At 48.4% G+C, this 20,187-nt stretch overlaps 8 protein-coding genes across 8 annotated transcripts; 4 read left to right on the top strand and 4 right to left on the bottom strand.

Annotated features, from left to right (window-relative positions):
* Nucleotides 1-1,604: 1,604 nt before the first annotated feature.
* BGW36DRAFT_371786 (uncharacterized protein) lies at nucleotides 1,605-2,161 on the bottom strand (the record flags this gene model as incomplete). The annotated part of the gene is made up of 1 exon (XM_046215408.1): nucleotides 1,605-2,161. A coding segment is annotated over exon 1 (263 nt), but the record flags the coding sequence as incomplete, so codon positions are not given.
* Nucleotides 2,162-3,954: 1,793 nt separating this feature from the next.
* Nucleotides 3,955-5,412, bottom strand: BGW36DRAFT_356034 (uncharacterized protein; the record flags this gene model as incomplete). The annotated part of the gene is made up of 3 exons (XM_046213715.1): nucleotides 3,955-4,719; nucleotides 4,766-5,084; nucleotides 5,135-5,412. The coding sequence occupies 3 exons, from the start codon at nucleotides 5,410-5,412 to the stop codon at nucleotides 3,955-3,957; spliced, it is 1,362 nt and encodes a 453-aa protein (XP_046075265.1).
* A 556-nt stretch (nucleotides 5,413-5,968) lies between these two features.
* BGW36DRAFT_290836 (gamma-glutamyltranspeptidase) lies at nucleotides 5,969-7,941 on the top strand (the record flags this gene model as incomplete). Its single annotated transcript, XM_046210794.1, has 4 exons — nucleotides 5,969-6,133; nucleotides 6,191-6,209; nucleotides 6,269-6,618; nucleotides 6,670-7,941. The coding sequence occupies 4 exons, from the start codon at nucleotides 5,969-5,971 to the stop codon at nucleotides 7,939-7,941; spliced, it is 1,806 nt and encodes a 601-aa protein (XP_046075266.1).
* Nucleotides 7,942-9,693: 1,752 nt separating this feature from the next.
* Nucleotides 9,694-11,054, top strand: BGW36DRAFT_108009 (uncharacterized protein). The gene is made up of 2 exons (XM_046209210.1): nucleotides 9,694-10,166; nucleotides 10,227-11,054. Exons 1-2 carry the CDS (start codon nucleotides 9,911-9,913, stop codon nucleotides 10,820-10,822), a joined length of 852 nt encoding a protein of 283 aa, XP_046075267.1. The 5' UTR covers nucleotides 9,694-9,910; the 3' UTR covers nucleotides 10,823-11,054.
* A 3,612-nt stretch (nucleotides 11,055-14,666) lies between these two features.
* Nucleotides 14,667-16,489, bottom strand: BGW36DRAFT_290858 (putative MFS multidrug resistance transporter; the record flags this gene model as incomplete). The annotated part of the gene is made up of 3 exons (XM_046210798.1): nucleotides 14,667-14,960; nucleotides 15,034-15,792; nucleotides 15,854-16,489. 3 exons carry the CDS (start codon nucleotides 16,487-16,489, stop codon nucleotides 14,667-14,669), a joined length of 1,689 nt encoding a protein of 562 aa, XP_046075268.1.
* A 236-nt stretch (nucleotides 16,490-16,725) lies between these two features.
* BGW36DRAFT_445519 (uncharacterized protein) lies at nucleotides 16,726-17,609 on the top strand. Its single transcript, XM_046221677.1, has one exon. The coding sequence runs from the start codon at nucleotides 16,963-16,965 to the stop codon at nucleotides 17,437-17,439; it is 477 nt and encodes a 158-aa protein (XP_046075269.1). The 5' UTR covers nucleotides 16,726-16,962; the 3' UTR covers nucleotides 17,440-17,609.
* A 451-nt stretch (nucleotides 17,610-18,060) lies between these two features.
* BGW36DRAFT_424191 (putative thiol methyltransferase) lies at nucleotides 18,061-18,971 on the top strand (the record flags this gene model as incomplete). Its single annotated transcript, XM_046219928.1, has 2 exons — nucleotides 18,061-18,552; nucleotides 18,609-18,971. 2 exons carry the CDS (start codon nucleotides 18,061-18,063, stop codon nucleotides 18,969-18,971), a joined length of 855 nt encoding a protein of 284 aa, XP_046075270.1.
* An 82-nt stretch (nucleotides 18,972-19,053) lies between these two features.
* BGW36DRAFT_394677 (OTU-like cysteine protease) lies at nucleotides 19,054-20,016 on the bottom strand (the record flags this gene model as incomplete). The annotated part of the gene is made up of 1 exon (XM_046217943.1): nucleotides 19,054-20,016. The coding sequence occupies one exon, from the start codon at nucleotides 20,014-20,016 to the stop codon at nucleotides 19,054-19,056; it is 963 nt and encodes a 320-aa protein (XP_046075271.1).
* Between the last annotated feature and the right edge of the window lie 171 nt (nucleotides 20,017-20,187).

The following is a 20,187-nucleotide window of genomic DNA, read 5'->3' on the forward strand; positions in this document are numbered from 1 at the left end:
TCAATAGCACGACCATAGTCATAATAATAACCAGAAAGCAAAAAAGACAAGGCAGAAGAGAGGGGAACGTGGCTTGCAAGGTTCCTGTGATTTATCGCCGACTGTTCCGCCACCAGCCAGTCAGAATTCGCCGTGGTCCAGCCAGCGCTAGTTTGGCGTTGATCCATTACATCACAGCTAACACGAAGCATCAGAAACCAACACTCAAGCACTATCACAGCATACAGATAGGATAATTCAGTCGCTGTTTCGGACTGAGGACGCAAACAATGACGTTGTCGGCGCTGCATGCATCTGCTTTGATCGTCTCGCAGGTGATATCAGTTGATAGGATGAGGAAACATGTAGAAGAGAGCGCCTAGCTAAGAAACGACTAAGGAATCTGTACATTTCATGATTTTACATATATATTCACAATGATGTCAGAATACATGCTCGACAATGACGGCGAACATCAATTGATGGTGACAAGAATGGTCTGCACACCACGTACACTGTCAAGTGGTAGTATAGTACAACTAATGAAGGCTATTTATTATTACTTGATAGATTATTATAGACGCTGAAACTCGGTGGTGACCGCCGGTCTAAATCCGCCAATGGCTCCACGTGCTGCGCTGCTTGATCATCCTGGGTCATTGAGCGCTCGATTGAACAAGGACTTGAGATGCCCAATTTTGTGTACTCGTACTCATATTTAGAATAGAAGTTAAAGAGACCACGTTTTGGATGCTGAACGCCCTACACGTGGCCAGCCGCCAATGCCGCTCGCCACAGGCTCGTACATGCAACTTTGATACAATAACAATAATACAAGTATACACTATATAACTTACAAGTCTCGAGTGGATCGTACATGTAGTCTAGTGTGCCACACTTACACTGTCTGGTGATCAGACAATGGAGAAATAGGCGGGAATCAAAGTTTGGGGACTGTTGGATGTATTCATGCGAACCATCTATCCACATTCCACCGCCCGTTATCCCAGTATGGCTCTACCAGCGCCGCGACGCTCGTTATTGGCCGCTGCCGGGAGGGTGTATGCAGAACAGATATCGCGGTTTCAGATCGAGATGATCTTCCAGGTTGATCTGCTTACTTCCTTCCTTCGGTGTCAGCGTCTAGACAGCAGAAGCCGTTCAACATGATATTCTGGCGTTAATTGAACATATTTCTATCTGACGAGTCGCGACAGACATGTTGCGATGTAACTGTTGGTAAGTAGTGGTCGATCATCTTCATTTAGGTCTACTAAAGTCTACTAAATTGTAAAGTCTAACGAAGACTTGTAGCGCAGGAAGCAGATAACGATAAGTTTAATCGCGTATCCAAGCCTGGGCTCTGTAATATAAACCGGTACTGTATGGTAATATATGACGACTTCCCATATTTGCGACTTCCACGGGCGCCTCGAACTACCCCTGATTGGCTACGCTCTGCCATCATGCAGCCGACAAGCTCGCAATCGCCATTTTTGGAAACATTCCAGAAGGCTTCTGTGCCATGTGACCAGGACCACATTCCGAATTGATCCATCCATCCCTCATCCATCCATACACCCACCCATACATGTTACACAATGTATACCAAGAAGCCCTGAATCCTTCCGCCATGGCCTTCTCTCCCTGCTTTTAGAAATCAGACTGTTCAATGCAAGGTGAGCAACCTTCACGCCAAAGTGATCAGCCAACAACGACGGTTGGCTGATCCCTTAGCCCAGCACCGAGTCGACGCCACGCTTACATTCCCCCACCATCAATCACACCACCACCCCGCCCTGGTCTTACACTACACCACACTCACTCCATTAGTCCAGAATGGTATATGGACTCAGACTCCTGCATAATTGACTAGCCGCCGAACTATTCACGCGATCGTCCTCGCCTCGTACGACTACGAGGTACATACTGACTAGCGCGATAAGCCTGTATCGAGCGATTGATCGCCAGGGCCTCTCTCGTACTGTACCTGCCACCGTCCCGTGTCGGGGGGGTTGGTGTGTGTGGCAGATCAGGAAGCAGTAGTCTTCGAGAAATGTTCTTTCTTTCCATTCTTCTTCTTCCTCGGCTCAATAATACTGTTATCAATATCGAGCCCACTTTCGTCAGGGCCCGCCGCGATGTCGACATAGACGTATCTACCACGTATCTAGTAATCTACTGTGCTATCTATCAGTCAAATCGGCTGGAAATGAATTCTCGGCTGTCGCCTCTCAAGCCTCGAGAATCGAGATTCGGCAATCCTTTCTTGATTGCTTTCGTCATAGAAGAATGCATCCCTGTAGCTGTATGTGCAGGCATTCGCCTCACGTAATATTAATCACCAAAGTCGTACAGTTCGTATCACTATCCATACTCGGCAACCATTTACGTACAGTACGCCGGGCATGGATATTAGTATTGACTAAGATTACTTCATATTCACTCAGTTATTAATATTAATACCAAGTCCAACACTCACCCGCTACATGCATCCGGGACTGCGTGCCACAAGTTTCAGATCACCTCAGCCACTACTACGAGGCTGAAACGTAGCCCTGCATCGGCTACTATTAAATGAGTTTGGAGAAATATACGAAACGGGGTGTGCTAAGTATAGGTATAGCACTATTGCTCCGTAGGTTTGACTCAATCATAATCACCTCATGATCATGATCAATAAATTTGGATTTATTGTTTACTAAGCGAGTCAGTATGTTGCTCCAGTTAATGCGAGTGGAGTAGATGAATAGTGTGCCGTCGCAGCTGTCAGCAATGGCAGCGATGGTTGCAATGCACGTGGGCGCGATGGCTCTCGTGAGCTTGCGTGGTCTATAACATATTTAATAATAATGGAACAGAAAATAATAATGTAATACGAATTGCTGCGATTCATGTCTGGGTTTATTTATAGTGGATTTAGACTTTCTTGGTTGATGCGGGATCGTCGGGTTCGGATTGTCGTGATCATCATTTGATGCTCAATTTTTAGGTGGAGGAAGTCGTGCTCTTGATTGTTGAGTGGATGTAATGGTTGTCAATATTGACATCAATTATTTGGAATATATTCACATTGAAATGCCAGCTGATCGTACTAATTGATGTACGTAACATTGAATATAAAAATATATTATCTCAAGTGCTAGATGCCAGCATAAGATTTGTCAAGCCTTCAAAATTCCTGATGACAGGAATATTAGAATCATAAAAATCACCAAAGCATATATAATTATAATTATTTTATATCAGAGATTACTCATAGATGTAGAGCTGTGTTACCTAGCTGTCCACATAGTCATAAGTGAAATCAGCAGAGTTGAGAATATCGAATTATATTTCTTAATTATCATATTAATTCTATGATCTGCTACTAGACATGATATTATTAGCTTCACCAACTCCATAATCCAATCATTTGACAAACGGAAAGTTCATTAAATGATATGTATAAAATGCCTCGAAGAAAGAAACTCTTATTCTCAGCGCACAACCTCGTCAACTCGAATTTGTGTTTTGTTATATATGTACATTACTCCGCACTACAAAACGACGCTTTCGCCAGAACAGAACGTTAAATCAAGGAACATGGGCGTAATATCGTCATCAATCTGTCTACCATTGATATATTCCTGGCCATGGGCTTAGTTGTTTGGACGGGAGATCATTCGGTCAGTGTTAACTTGTCAATTGTAGGATATGAATGACCCGTTTCACAATGATGAAGGTGATGGCGCAGAGCAGGTTGAGTACGATGTTGGGTATATGTTTGAAAAGAAGGCGGTTAGGGTTGTGATAAGGTGCCATGATTTATGGAAGCATGCGCCGTATATACTGTATATTACTCTCATTGATTTTCAGTGGTTCTTTTATTGGTGTTAGGCGAAGGGCAGGGTTGATTGATATATATCCTATGACCGATATCGATATCGATACAATGTGTCTAGGTAAAGATATTTATTCGGGTTGGAATACGAATCATACTTGGCAGTCTTTCCGACTGGGAACAACCCTCCAACACCACCCACACCAGCTCCTGTCTTGACCGTCTTCTTCGCGGTGCAGGTATTTGCCGCTTTCGCGCTCGTCTTCATGCTCCTCCACGCATGCGCCGATTGTCACCCTTTTCTTAAACTTCTGCTTGACCACACCACCGATGCCGACGATTTCTTGTCGGAGGTACCCCGGCGAATCGTCGTGTTGATGGCTGGAAGAGGAGTCTCCCTCGTTACTGGTGGTTTGCCCATGGCTGTGATTGTGATGATTTGGAATGGACACTGTCGAGTCATTTGCCTCGCAGTCGACTTCCACTTCAATCACCTGCGCAGCCAGACAGTCTTTGCCTTTCCCGCATTTCACGCCCTGGCAACCCTCTCCAATCCCAGTACCTAGACCAACACCAAGATACGTGCTATAGCGAGTACGCCACGTCCATACTCGTCGATAGGTCCTATCGTCGTTGCGTAGTGAGTGGCCGCAAGCCTGACATAACCAAACCGCATTTTCGCACTGACATGGGCTGCGCACAAATGCTGGATATGTGAATGCGGTATCGTCAATATCTCCATTATCTAAACCATGATTTGATTGTGGGTTCCAAGTTTCCGTCGAAGGATGATTGCCCGACGAAAGACGATGTTCCGGAGAAAGGTGATATTTCAATGGTGCTGTACAACAAACAGTGCAAAGACGACGGAGTCGATTTCTCAGCATCACAGCGCTGGGAGGCTTAATTGTACAGTTCTGAACAATTAGCATAGTAATATCAGCAGTATGATTTAGTGCTTACCCTGCAAGTCACCCTGGAACATCTCCGACACTCGCCTACCATGTCGCGAGCACATTTTCCCACCCTGCCACTCGTAAGTCTTCCGGCCTCCAGACCGTCTTGGTTTATCAGCTGGATAACATGTTTAAGGCTTTCTGGAATCGCAGTCCCCTTTGCCAAAAGCTCGTTCAGCGTTTGTATGTACTCGTTATCACAACGTAAGGTGCGCTTGATGAGTTGGTCACGGAATGGCATTAGATTGGCTCTGTATTGCAGGCATGTTCTGGAGAGCGCGTCGAGGCTGTTCAAGTCTAAGTACCGAGCGAGTTCCCTAACGACACTAGAGAAAGTTAGCTTAGATCTGGATATTAGAAGATATCGACAGCATACGGATAGCAACTCAAACAACGACCAAAAGCGTTTAGATTGGGGGTTCCCGACTGCGACTCGACGACATGCTCTGCAGAATCACGAGCCGGGTTGATTGTGTCGGTATACTTGGTGGCCACGGCCGAAACAACGGTATTCTTGACTGTATTCTTGACGGTATTCTTGACGGTATTCTTGCCTGGCTGGATGTAGGAGTGAAGCACGGCTCCTACATCCTTCGGGCGATGGTGATGTGCGTCATCGTACGAATCCTCCTCGTAGTCGACGAAGACCACCATGCTGTCCCAGGGACGATAAGTGAGAGAAGATCAAACGACTCATATGAACCAAAAAGCGCTCGGCTGAGGGAGATGATATTGATAATCGAGAGACATGGAAAGCAGACGATGCTTGATCGTGATTCGGAAAGAGGGCATTCCGGTCTGGCCAAGCATACTGGTGCGGGGTGCCGTTAATGCCTCAGGCCGGCACCGCCATTTACCTTTAATATGGCAGCCACGACATGATTAAACCTGGCAAGAGAATGTGAAGGCGACGAAGACGTTTACAGCTTTAATAACGTTGCAGATGCAATTTCTGCTTGTATTTACCTATCCACGCCAATCCTTACTCCCAGACGACTTGTCCTACCATCGTGGTCGGTGATCTTCCGACCACTAACTTATCGGGACGGCCATCCGCCCGACGTCGGACGGAAATGAGGGGCAGCCTGTTTTGCTTGGGATAGTGTGTACTGTGGGATGTGTGTGCTAAGGGGCTCTATGCTTAATGATTTGAGACTCTACTCGATTTTATTCCATAGCAAGACCATTCTCAACTAGCGGGATTTTCGAAATGACTCTCCAGGCCAACGCCATATATCCGAGGCCGGACCAGAGCTTCATTAACTTTCCGAGCAGAAGGAGTACTGTCCACAGTACCAATGGCATTGTAGCTTGCACTCAGCCTTTGGCTGCTGCAGCTGGCCAAAGGATCTTAATAGAAGGAGGAAATGCAGCGGTATGACATTAATAACCACCAACCTTTTGCATGAGCTGACTATCATGGCATACTTAGGACGCTGCTGTAGCAGTTGGTACGCACAACCTTATCCCTTCAATGGTTCTATGGTGTAAGCTGATTCAGTGGCTATAGCTGCCGTTTTAAATGTCACCGAGCCGACCTCAACGGGTATTGGAGGGGATATGTTTTGTCTCTTTTACAACGGTGAGACGAAGAAGATTAGTGCCATGAATGGCTCTGGTCGTTATGCAGCAAAAGTCGCGTTGGAAGACGTTCGCAGAGACTTGAAGCTGTCTCCCGATGAAGCTGGAAGCATACCCTTGACAAGTGCCCTAGCAGTGACAACGCCTGGCGCGGCGGCAGGATGGGTGGACACTATTGAGAAGTTCGGTAGTGGAAAGCTATCACTAGAGCAGATCTTATCACCTGCTATTGAACTGGCAGAAGAAGGTTTCCCTGTTTCCGAGCTGGCATCGCATTTTGTAGGTTGTTCGACCATGATAAACTGGGTGATCATAATTGATGTGTACTAGTGGCAAGCCGGCGAAAGGCAGGTGCGCAATGCATCTCCCAATTTCAGAGAGATGCTCAAAAATGATCCGTCTGCAAAGGATGGAGTGAGAGCGCCCTTGCCGGGAGAAATAATGAAAAACCCCACACTAGGGCGAACATTCAGGACATTAGCCGCGGAAGGGAAGAAGGGCTTCTACGAAGGTCGCATTGCGCAAGAGCTGGTCAAGGTCGTTGGAGATCTAGGAGGGTATCTTACTCTGGATGACTTGAAAAGGCATGCCGAAATCGGAAGTCAAGAAGTAGACGCGATCTCACTGGTGTTCAGTGGGCAAGGTGTGGGTAAGAAACAGGGCCATGCTAACCCCCAAGATGGCGTGGAAGTATGGGAACATCCCCCGAATGGTCAGGGAATTGTAGCTTTGATGGCATTGGGTATTTTAGAAGAACTCGAGCGCTCAGGCCAGATCCCTCACTTCACACCTGAGCAGCATAATTCGGCCGAATACCTTCACGCCGTCATTGAGAGTCTACGAATCGCGTTTGCCGACGCTAGCTGGTGGGTGACAGACCCTGATGTCGAGAAAGTGCCTACTAAGGAATTAATTTCTCGCCCTTATTTGGCTGAACGTGCGAAGCTATTCAACCCCAACAAGGCATCGGATATCCTGGACCATGGAAGTCCTGCTCATAACCATTGTGACACTGTCTACTTTGCCGTCACGGACAAGGATGGCAATGGCATTTCGTTCATCAACAGCAACTATGCTGGGTTTGGCACTGGTATAATTCCAGCTCGATGTGGCTTCACGTTGCAGAACCGAGGTTCCAATTTCTCACTCGTACAAGGCCATCCCAATGCATTGGCCCCGGGGAAGCGTCCATATCACACGATAATCCCTGCGATGATTACTAACCTGGATGGGTCGCTGCATTCCGTGTATGGTGTAATGGGTGGTTTCATGCAACCGCAAGGTCATGTACAGGTTCTCTTGAATATGTTGGCCTTTGGCTACGACCCCCAGGCGGCACTTGACTCACCCCGCATCTGCATTGGGGCGGGTATGCCTGAGGCAGGAAAGGTATTGGACCGTGTGGTTTATGTAGAGGATGGCATCAGCGAGGCGACAGTATCTGGCCTGCGTCAGCTGGGACATAAAGTTCAAGTATTGAAGGGGCATGAGCGGGGTATGTTTGGACGTGGGCAGTTGATCAGAGTGCATCGGGATGAGGGGAAATTGATCTACAGCGCTGGAAGCGACCTCAGGGGTGATGGCATGGCCATTCCGCTGTAGCTCTTGATCATTTGTTTTCTTTGTTTGCTCGCGCCCTTGCTTTTCCTGGTGGTTCCTACTGGGGCTTTGTGCATGCAATTGCATGTTGAATGGAATTTATACGCGGCAGATCGCGATTTGACCAATCTCCCCGATTTTCGAAAGAATAGCCAGCCATCTACTTCAGCAACAGTCTAACCAGCACTCATCCTATACCTACATGTAAATATACCAATTGATATTTACATGTAGCTTTTTCACCGCCTACGGAATAGATCAAGTTATTAGTATAATATTTCACACTAATGTTCCATGCCATCTGATAAGGGCACAGGAGGGGCTCGAAGAAGCTGTTATCTGAAGCATGCACCTCCTGCATGAATTTCGTCATTGGATGCTTCATGTCGAGTAGACTGGTTCAAGATATGGAAAAAACTAAATATTGAACTCACAACAAATGCTTGGGGGAACTTTAGACGAAATGGCATAGACACGCAATACCTTGCAATGCAGTAAACCATTGGCCACGCATGCGGTATATTGAGAGAGAGGTATCATTTCTAGTTATTCGGAATACACCTGGTCCTGTCTGCTTGCACTATTGCTCAGGGGAGACAAGAATCATGGTGCGTCCATGTGTGCACAGTATCTACAAGGAATTGGCCAATCAGAGCCTGCCAGAGCAGCATACTAGCCCTGCATGGCGCGGCCCGTTGCGCCTGATGGGCTTAGCCGTTCTGGGAAGGAAAAGGCAGCTTCCTTCATCTTTCTCCCGTAGTCAACCCTTCTTGCACCGTCCAAGTCATTGCAACGTGAATAACAACTGGCCTGTTCTTTTACTCTCTGTTATATTCCATACTCATGCCCGAATGGGGTCTGTCTGATCATCTCTGCCTGTCCAGTTATCCTGTCGAAGACGGAACCGTGTCGGTCCCAAACTGGGCATCAAGCCAACACATGGACCGAAATTCGGTGGGGTCTTCTTGCATGAGGTTTCGCTTCACTTTGACAAGCCACTCACCTGGCACGATTCCTGTGAGTTAGTAGTACCAAGGTATCTGACCAGCTTGTCGGATCTCGTCGTTTATCTTCCTGCATGCGCGCTATTGACCAGCCGTTGGGCACAAACGTGACAATAATAATACTCCACGCAACACCATCCGCTGAAGCCGCTGTCATGAGATGACACAGCAAGATGACTCTCGCTACATATGCGCATGGCAATTTTGGGAGATGAATCTATTTCAGTCTAAGATGGAATCCCATATGAGTTAGCTAGCCAGTTGCCAATGTGGTCGTCCTGTCCGTTGCCATGTCAACTTGGGTGGATATTAACCCGTTAAACACGACCATCCACGCCTGCAGGAGTAGTGATTCTAGTGAAACCATGCTTCTACCAGAACGATGGACTGTTGGTCCCCACGCCGTGATGCGACCCATCAGGTGACAAAGCGCCTTTGCCGGAGCGAAAAAAAAAGTACCCCCTCACGTTATGGGTGCTTCCGTGCATTGTCATGTCTTGATGAGGATCGTGGACCCAAAGACGTGGCCCCAATGGTAACGCATATGCAAAATCGGGCCCAAATCAAGCGTGTATTTCGCGGATCAGTCGCACCCTTTGTTTAAGGGGGTTTTGCAATTTGGGTAGACCAGAGAAAAATGGGCAATCACAGCAACTTGCCTGTCGGTCCCGTCGGCTGTTCCTACAAGGCGACACCACGTCGTCGGATATATCAACCTTACACATTCTTATTACTGTAGTCAGTACTTATTTGTTAATTATCAAATAAACATCATTACTCCGTGTGATCCCTGCAACATCCCTCAATCTATTTGACCCTATCCCCTTGCCACACACCATCACCCCCCTTCCTCCCAACCAATCGCCAGTGATTCGTGGTCCTCACGAGCATGGCCAAGAAGAAGAATAAAAAGAAGAATAACTTCAGCCCCTTTTCATTTGAAGAAAACCCCAAAGCCAATCCGACAGATGGCGCCCATGAAGTACGCACAAATCCCTCAATTCCAGTATCAGAGGTTTGACGAGCATCGTTATCAAACGTATGATCGTCAAACCCTGGGCTTTACATATCATCCTATTGTCCCTAAGCCCATCGTTACTTTACCGGCAGAGCCCAATAATAAAGAAATTACTGACACCGATCCGGAAAAGGCGAACCCTGAGTCGGTCGCCGAGGAGACCCCGGCTGCCCCTGCCGAAGAGTCCCCTTCGCCCGAACCTGAGAGTAAGTCAAATACTATAGTCCCAAATACGGCTGGTTCTCTTGCTAACGAGGTGATTACAGACCAGGACTCTGCAGATAAAGCAGCTGAGACAGAAGCCCCAGACTCGGCTATTGATCTTGAACCAAAAGCCGCCGACGGCGAGAACCAAGAGAGTATCTCAGAACCAACCCCAGAGCCAAACGACTCTGGAAATTCTAGCGAGGATGCTGGAAAGCAAGATGAGGCTGTAGACGAGAATGTCGCGGCTGACGATGCTGCCGATTCTCCAGCCGAGGACGAACCACTCGCCGAAGATGCATCCCCATCAGAAGAAGCCGTTCCTGCAGAAGCGCCACCAGAAGAGGCGCCTGCGGCTGCGGATACATCGACAGAGGATTCACCAGCGGGAGATTCGTCAACTGAAGCTACTTCAGTAGAGGAACCGGGGATAGAAGAGGCTGCAGCAGAAACTCATACAGAAGATCCTCCAACAGACGCTTCAGCGGCAGAAGCGGTAGCAGATGATACTAAAGCAGAAGAATCCCCAGCAACAGACACTCCTGCGGAAGAAAATCCGACAGAAGAAACTCAGAATGAAGAAGCCGCAGCGGCAGACGCACCGGCTGGGGATGCGCCAGCACCAGAAGATTCCCCCCTCAAGATGAGGCAGCAGTAGAAACACCAACAGAACACGCCGATAATCCAGAAGAATCTCCAAAAGAAGAGCCCTCAACGGAAAAAGACGAAAGTTCAGATGCTGCACCACCACCTACTGCCGAAGAAACCCCAGCAAAGACTGAGGATAACTCCAAAGACGACAGCTGGAAGGGTGTCGGTAAAAAAGGCAAGAAAGACAAGAAGGGTAAGAAGAACAAGGGGGTTTTCGTGATACCAAACGAGGAAAAGACGTCGCAAAATAAGGAATCGGAAGCTGACCCCACGCCGAAAGCTGGCTCTTCGGCTAAAGCATCGGAAGCGAAGGCAGATGCTGCGTCCAAGAAAGGAAAGAAGAAAAATAATAAGAAGGGTAAAAAGAGGGAGTCTGCGGCGCCAGAGCCTGAAGAAACGCCACCTGCTGAAGAAACGCCTGCAGAAGCACCCGCAGAGGCACCCGCAGAGGCACCCGCAGAGGAACAACCCATGGTCGACGTTGAAGTAAAACCGGATACCGAAGCGAAGGAAGAAGTCTCCGAAGCTGTATCAGATGAGAAGCCGATAGAAGACCCCCCTGTCGAAGTTCCTGCGGAGGAGGCACCAAAAGAGGAAGAACAAGCATACGAAATCACACCGGCCGAACCTGTTGAAGAAGAGAAACCGACTGCAGACCCTCCTGTAGAAGTATCGCAAGATGCACCACCCGAAGAGGAATTGGAAGAAGCCTCCGTTGAAGAACAAGCGCATTCAGATCCACCGGCAGATACCCCCGCCGAAAATTCTGCGGAATCTCCAGCGGAAGAACCTACAGATGAATCCCCAGCTGCAGAACCCTCGACGGACGAAATTCCAGAAGCAACGGAGGAAATCAGTAACCAAGAGCTAGCTGCTGAACCACCTGTAGAAGCTCCTGCTGAAGAAGTGGCTGATGATATTCTTGACGATTGGCAGGATGACGATGTTGGCGATATAGAAGTAGCATCGCATACATCATCCGAGAAAGCCGAAGTGGGTAAAGAAGGTGACAATGGTACGAGAAGCTTATCATCCAGTTTACATAAACTCCTACTAATATTCTCAGATGATGACAACTTCCCCGATATCGACCCTTCTTCTGCAGAGAAAGACAAAGTAGAGGCTGAAAAGGAAGCCGAAGCAAAACAAGCGGAAGAGGATGCCGAGGAAGCCAAGTCGGAAGGGGCAGCGGCTGCAGATCAACAGTCCCAATTTGACGCAGATGAAAACTGGAACGATGAGGAGAATTTCGAAACGGCAGAACCTGCTGTCGAGGAGCCCGAGAAAGTTGAAGCTCAGCAGCCAGAGCCGGAAGAAAATGCCCCGGCGGAAGAGGAAGCCTCGAACGAAAGTGCTGAAGAGGATGCTAAAGACGATTCCGATAGAGTAGATCCAGCATGCACCGCTGAAACAGCGAAAGAAGTAGTGGATGAAGGTACTGATTTGAAGACGAGAGATGAACCCGCAGATTTGCTAGAAGAAACACAAGCAATTCAGGAAGAAGCACCCTCACAGTCAATACCTGATACTGATGATCCAGCGCAATCTTCCGGCGATGGAGAAGCAGTCGCTGCAGACGATTCTCCAGCAGAAGAAACCAACGCCTCAGCCGAAGAGACAGGCCGCGTTGAACCCCCAGCGGATGAGGCAGCCGAGGAGCCAGGCAATGCAGAAATTCCTGCGGAACCCGAAGATGCCGTGAAAGAGATTGTAGAGGCCACAGCGGATGAGGATGCAGCAGAGGATGGTGCTGGAAAGGAAGAACCAGCATCGGAAGCACCTAGCACAGAAGCTGCCGCTGAGGAACCCATTGATAAGGAAGAACCTGTCGAAGAGCCTGCGGCTGAGGAAGCTACAGCTACAGATGTGCAGGCAGAAAAAGCAGCCGAGCCTGAAGCCTCCCCAAATACCGAGATGCCGGCAGAGGAAGACCCAGCAGAAAATGATGCTGACCCCGGTCCTGTAGAAACCCCAGTTGTTACAGCTGCAGATGTACAGGTTGAAGAAGAGCCAGAACCAGAACCTGTAGTGGAGGAAGCACCACCAGAGAAAGAACCGGAACCTGCTCCTGAAGAGTCTCCAGCCGCAGATATACAACCCGAAGAACAGGTCGAAGTTGAGCCTGAACAGGAACCAGTGGCAGAAGAAGCCCCAGCAGAGAATGTTAACGACACCGCTCCTGAAGAAGCGGAGGTGGAGGATTCGCCCACCGAAAAAGCAGCTGAGCCTGAAGATGTTCCTTCCCCCGTCGAAGAAGCTCCTACCACGGAGGTAGCTACTGAGCAAGAACCAGCAACTGAGCCACCCGCTGAAGAGGTTGTCTCAAAGGCTGTTGAAGATGCTGCTGAGGAACAGGCAGCTGAACCAGCCCCGGAATACGAACCGGAACAAATTGATCCTCACGACTGTGCAGTTATGGATGACGCGCAAGACGATGGAGATGTGGCCGTCGAGGGAAGATCGTCACGAAGAAGACGACGCCGCACATCGGGCTGGACTCGCGATAGAATTCCATCTAAAGGGTCTATGGAAATGCCTCGCGGTCATCTGGAACGCCCCAAAGGTGATAGTGGGATACTGAAAAACCGATGGGCTATGGCACTTGCCGAAGCCCGCCGACAGCAGGAATTAAAGCAACGGAAAGACGCCAAAATGAAAGCTGAACGAGCGGCTGAGAAGCAGAGACGCGAGGAAGAAGCCGCGAGGGCGAAACATGCCGCCGAGAAAGAAAAAGCTAGACGCGCGCAACGGCGAGACAGCAAAGACAGCAAGAATAGCAAGAACAGCAAGTCTCAGCGACATTCATCAGACCACTCCGGAAGCCACGGTCAACGCCGGAGACAAGACGGATCTCCCAGGTCAGAATCCGAATCACTCCGTCAAATGGTGCATGGCTCGGTGGCTGGGAGTTTGCCCAAGTCTGATTCCGAATCCTTGACTAGAGTAGTGATTGATTCATTGACTTCAGGCGAGTCCAACACGAACGGACCATTGCTTGCGATCGATACCACAAAGGCTGTTCCTTCTACTTCAACACCGCCTGAGTCGAGGCGAAAGTCCTCTGTCAATCATCCTGGGCGTATCCGTCATTCACAGGAAGAGAGACGATCTAGTGGGTCTGGAGAGGGACAATCGGAGCGACGGGAGAAACGGCGACATGAACGCCGGAAAGAGGAGGAGCCAGATCCACGAGCTCGACGCCACGATGATCGTCGTAGGAGTGAACGAGAACGAGAGCGTGAGGTACGTGAGCGGGAGCGCGATCGCGAGCGTACAGTCGAAGTGCCTCGTCGCCACCGGCGTCACAAAGATGAAGAACCACCGCCGCCTCCCCCATCACGACTGAAGAGTTTGATGAAATCGATTTCAGTTTTCTGAGTAGTGGTTTCGTTCAGATGAAACTGTGTTTTAAGTTGCCCATATTTTTATTATTCGTTGGACCTTTTATGTTTGTCTATGTAGTTTCACGTGTACCTGCATTTTTGTTAGACTGAAGTATGCATTGATGGCGCTTTGTTTGGATTGCGATTGCGATTGCTATTGCAATTTGATGAAGTGTATGAAACATATCAATTGATGACATGGCACATGATGTATACTATTCGGATTGTGGGATATTTTGTATAGCTGAACTGATCGATTTCAAATGTTCCATTGACTCTGTTTGACAGTGACTTTCCTGCTTGTATCAAATACGTCTGTAGTCATTGACTGAGTACTTGAGTCATGCCCGCACGGCTCCTACAAAGACCGATCCAAACAAACCATAAAACGATTAAACGAATGTGATAAAATAATGCTATAAATATTTATAAAATCCATACGCTGCATGACTAAGTTATATGCATTACTCAATGATCAATCGGCTTCTCTCTCCATCTCGGCCCAAACTTCTTCATCGTCGACAAGACCGCCAACCCGGACACCAAGGCAACCAACCCTATAATTGTAAACAACCAACCATTCCCAATCCCACGAATAATCGGCGAGGTTACGATTGTGCCCACGCACGAGAATATATTGCGGACGAAGTTATTCAGCGCCACACCCGATGAGGACTTTTTCGGAAGGAATTCAGTGAGCATTGTCGTTGAGACGGCGAATATGAGCATGCTGCCGATTCCGAAACCGAAGTTTGCTATCATCTGTAATAATATATTATTAGATTGATATGTTTGTTTGTTATATATATATATTTTTCCTGGTGAGATTACATACCGGTACAATCCAGTGCACGCCTTTCTGGGCCGTCCATCCGTAAACAATCAAAGCTACGGGATACAGCAGGCAGCCCAGCCAGGCGTTCTCCTTCATTCGGTCCTCGGGGAGATAGATCGGTCGTCCCTTTTCATCATATCTACCGGCTTTGACGGCTTCGCGGTGCATGATGGTGTCACTCCATTTGCCGCCGAAGAGAGCCGTGATCATATATCCTAGAGAATTGGGGATGTACAGCAGGCCGACAATGAGGGTGGAAAAGTTATAAGGCGCGGCTTCAAAGGTTTGCTGAACGCTGATGTTGAGTATATACAACGAACCAAAGGTGATAGCAGCGTAGTATATAGTTAGGGCAATGGGGAAGTATCGCAGATACAAAATTATGGCCAATGGATCGAGGAAGATCATTTTCAATATCTTCAGCCACTTGGCTGTCCCGCGGACCACGGTGGAGGAGACTCTGCTTGTTGTCCTGTCTAGTGATGCAGTTGTTTGCTCGGCTTCTCTAAGAATATTTTGTCTCGATTCTAATGTCTCTGGGAGAGCGAAGAGGATCAGGACGAAGATGACTCCTCCAAAAATCATGCTGAACCACATCGTGCTTCTCCATCCCCAGCGGTTGGCGAGTAGGCCGCCGATTATAGGTGCAAATAATGGCCCGCATAGAGGACCGACGTAAAAGTAGCTCATTGCGCGACCTCGCTCTCGGACCTCCCAGAGGTCTGCAATGGAGCCCGCGCCTACGGCTTGAACAGATGCCTAGGATTATTTCATTAGTGATTGAGTTGTATACGGCTTGCGCAGGGAAGGGATGGCTTACTGCTGCTCCACCAGCTAATAAACGCATGACGATGAGCATGGCAATATTATTCGAAATAGCGCATAGCACGTTAAACAAAGTAAATAAAGCAAACGACGCGATGTAGATAGAACGACGTCCAAACGCCTCACTGAACGACGACCACCAAAGAGGGAAAATGGACATGGCGAGGAGATATAGAGCAATAGATAGATTGGCAATGGTCGCAGTAGTATGCAAATCAGTGGTTACTTGATGCAAAGAAGGTAAGAAGATGGACGTTCCTATTGGAGCAGCGGCGGCAGCCAGGGCCACGACGATGGTCAGGAACCATTTCGTTCGTCGCGGATACGTCTTTGGGTTTTCTACTTCGGGGAGAACGGCCAATTGAGCGAAGAGGCCTCGACGTTTCAATCTCGGGATGGGCACTGGAGGCCCGATGTCTGTTGTTACTTGTCGAATCACATGCTGTGCATTTTCAATGTCAGTGTTGGCGGGCTCTTCGGCGACAGTCGACGCGTCTGAGTGATCCTCGTCGCCGGAGATTTCATGTTGCACTGATTCCTGAGAGATTCGGGGGGATACGGTGTTGGTATCATGGTCTTGTTTGCTTAGTTCGCTCGTCACTGCTGTCTTTTCGGCTACGGTCGAGTCCATTCTCGGTAATCGGATAATTTTCCGAGAACTTCGCCACGAGCACTCGCACTTTTTTATTGTGAGATAATGTCCCCAAAAACGTTCTTTCTGTAGTTAAAAGGTATTTCTTTTGATCATTAGAGAAATTTGGACACAGAGGTTCAGGTCAGTGGTGCGTAGTATCTGCGATTAACCCCAGGGTCCAGAGGAAGAATAACCGTATTTAAAGGCTGAACGGTAGAATTTGGTAAACTAAAGTCGTGAGGAATGTACCGTAAGGGGGTTGTAAAAGGATACATGAGAAGGGAAAGAAAAGGAAAGAAAATAAAAGCAGTAAGATAAGAAGCTGGCCCTAATAATAATGCCTTTGAGAAAAGTGCAGCACCCCACACGCAGACACAGGCACAAATCAGTCTGGGACAAGACATCATATTCGAAGCCAGAATTGATTGGGCTAGGCGCCGAGCTGTTGACCAGTAGAGGTCATTAGATGTATGGTTAGTATGGAGCTACGGATCTGCTGTGACGGCGATCATGTCCATAACTACTCCATAGGCTCTAAGTTGCGCAGTGTGTTTCAACCTAGCCTCCAACTTATCTGGCTTATTGATCTGTTATCTGGGCTTCAGCCTCTCAGTTGCCGCTTGAACAGCTTACAGGTCTCCGCCCAACAACCCCAAAGTACCTCTTTTGCCAGACCAAACATTTCAAGGCGGAGAAATTCTTCGATTGGCAAATTTGCAATACTATGCGCTGGATGGCCAATCATGGCTGTCGTTCCCTGTGCCGAGATGCCGACAAGCGCGGATTGGTCAGGACCCTGGGTACGCCTTGCCGTATTCGGAAGGTTGTACAGCATCGCGAATGGCTTCATGCTAGTATTGTTGGACATCATCAGTAGAGGTGGTGACACGACTGCCGTAAGCGGATCGCCCAGACGGATGTCGCTGTCGAGGAGTGTTTCATCTTGAGAGCATCTGTGGACGATCATCCTACTTTGTCCTGGCGATCGACGCACTAGTGGGAGCTCCATGATGCAGCACGCCGGTGATTTATGTCTCTGCCTTCTGGAGCTATGGCCAGCTGTGCAGGATTGAGACTCAGCCTTGGGTTAGCCGTGTCGAGAAGGTAGGATTTAGCAGATACCAGGTTTGGAAGCAACTCTGGAGTCGCATATCTTTTAGATCTGCAACGAAATAGATTATAGACCGTGCCCATTGATGCTCCGAAAAAGCTGGCAATGACGATAACGATAACGATATCAATTGATGCCGGCTAATATAGCTCTCAATCATTTGGCTGAGACTGAGGCTGAGGCTGATATGCCACATAGTATCAGCCAATGGAAGGTCTGTCGGAGAAATGGCCCCCTTATTGTTGAAAACTAGTTTAGTTACATTTAGAACAACCAACAAACATCCCATGAACAATAGATCGCAATGAATTTGCTCGTTTGTAGACGGAGGAAAGAATGGAAAGGTCGGTGTGGGGAGAGAAAGACGAAAGTGGGGATGGTCCACATCGTCCTTTGATACGCAGCTCCCACCTTCTTTCCTCTTGTCACCTACATAAATCCGACCTCAACGCTCATCATGGCTGGACCACCATCCAATACCTTACGCGACCATATGGCCAAGTTCCAGGGGGAGAACTATGTAGAAGGATGGGCTAGCTTGTGGGACAACAGAGCCGAAGGCGAAAGACTAGGGTGGGATCGAGGTGGGCACAGTCCTGCGCTGGAGGATTTTCTGATTCAGAAGAAAGGGTTCGTTGGGAGTCCTATAATCGAAGGTTCCGATGGCCAGAAATCCAGGAAGAAAGCATTGGTCCCAGGCTGCGGTACGGGCTATGATGTACTGCTGCTGGCCAGTTTTGGATATGATGCCTACGGACTGGACTATAGTGAGGCTGCGGTGGAGACCGCCAACAAAGAGGCAGCGAAGAATAGGGATGAATACGGGACCAAAGACCCTGCCGTTGGACAAGGAAATGTGGTTTTTGTCCAGGGTGATTTCTTCAAGGACGACTGGTTGACGAAGCTGGAGTTGGAGCAAAATTCTTTTGACTTGATATATGACTACACAGTATGTACCTCTGCTCCGAATGCTTTTCGCTACACCAATGCATCTAATTGTTGCAGTTCTTTTGTGCTCTCCAACCTTATTTACGGCCCAAATGGGCTTTGAGACACCGCCAGCTCCTTGCACCACCGCCGACTGGGAATTTGATCTGTCTTGAGTGGCCGACAACCAGAGATCCATCATTGGGAGGGCCTCCATTTGGAGTATCGTCGTGGGCTTATATGTCACATTTGAGCCATCCGGGAGAGGAAATTCCATACCATGCAAACGGTGATGTAAAATTCGACCCATTGAGAGAAGTCAGTCCTTTGGGACTCGAGCGAGTCATACACTGGAAACCAGAGCGAACGCATAAAGCTGGCAAGGATGAAAAGACTGGAGAGATAACCGAAAGGATCTCTTTATGGCGTCGACAAAATTGAGATGTTGATTGATAGATATCCATTCGACAGAATAAAGCATGGATGTCCCTGCAATGTCGTTATGATATATGCGACTTCCCTATCACGCTGCTTTTTGAACTAGCGCATTGTAATGTTCTCCCAACCCGTATGTATGCCTATAATATGCCAGCCATATTTGCCTTTTTTGTTGTTCCAAGTCTGCATCATCTCCAGCACCTTCAATCTTTTCGATCCTACCGTCACCTTGCAGAACATTAATCTCCACCCCATAAGCTCTTGCAATTGCCTGTAGTTCTAGCTGCCCACCCCATTCGGCAGTGAGCCTGATCTTCTTGACGTATTCATCCAGCGGTTCCTCCATGAATGGGACAAAGTCGTCTTGGTGTTCTTTTATATAATCTGCCGTGACTGCCCTCACTGCTCGATAGCCATCGTGTCTAGGAGACGCTACGGTATCGATCCGCGAGACCGTAGCAGGCTGTAACACGATGCGACTAGGGTCAGGCTTCAAGCCGAGCCCTAAATCATTCAACTGGCAGGCAATCGCTGAATAAAGGCAATGACCATCTGGAGTGATTTCGATCTCCTTCAAGCCAATTCGTGAAAACGCTGCATCCATAACCTCTTTTTCGTTCCCGCGATGGTCGGTCTGCTTTGCAGCCTCTTCGGCGGCGATCTCCGCCTGCGCTACTCTTTCTGCCTCTCGCCTTGCGAGTCGTGCTTTTTGACGATTTGGCTTCTTCCCTCTGTTCCCTGGTTCTCCTGTAGGTAAATCTAGTTTAGGAACAGCGTCAGATGCTGGAGGTGCAGATTCTGTAGTGCTCTGCTGATTTGCCTCGTCATTTAAGTCGAGATGATCTAAGCTGTCGGCTGTCGCAGAAACATCATCACCATTTAATTGTGAGATCTCAAGGTTCTGCTTCTGGTTCAATTCTTGCTGGAGCTTGTCACATTCATCATTGACGCCTTTGCGTGTTTTCTTGGTGGCGTTCTTTTTCTTTTGCGTGATTCGAGCCTGCAGTTCGCGTTGCTCTTTGCGATGTCGTGCCTGTAGTTCCTCCATCGTGCCGAGAGATTTTCGACTATTGAGTTATTTCCACCATGTCCTGCCGTCTGTTATCTTGGAGCTTGGCGTGACAGTGCCAGCTGCAGAAAACTGTTGATCGCGGGGAGCGGTCCCGCCCGCGCAGCCCTAAGAAATGAGCCCTAAGTACAGTCCCAAATAGGAATAGCC

This window comes from Talaromyces proteolyticus (assembly GCF_021365285.1).
Source record: "Talaromyces proteolyticus strain PMI_201 chromosome Unknown BGW36scaffold_3, whole genome shotgun sequence".
In the NCBI taxonomy this organism is placed as follows: domain Eukaryota; kingdom Fungi; phylum Ascomycota; class Eurotiomycetes; order Eurotiales; family Trichocomaceae; genus Talaromyces; species Talaromyces proteolyticus.

Excerpts from the sequence above, each read along its gene's own strand:
- BGW36DRAFT_445519 (XM_046221677.1), top strand. The coding sequence starts at position 16,963 with ATGGTTAGTATGGAGCTACGGATCTGCTGTGACGGCGATCATGTCCAT.
- BGW36DRAFT_108009 (XM_046209210.1), top strand. The coding sequence starts at position 9,911 with ATGGCGCCCATGAAGTACGCACAAATCCCTCAATTCCAGTATCAGAGG. Across the intron at positions 10,167-10,226 it reads CCCTTCGCCCGAACCTGAGA|ACCAGGACTCTGCAGATAAA; the intron begins GTAAGTCAAATA and ends AGGTGATTACAG.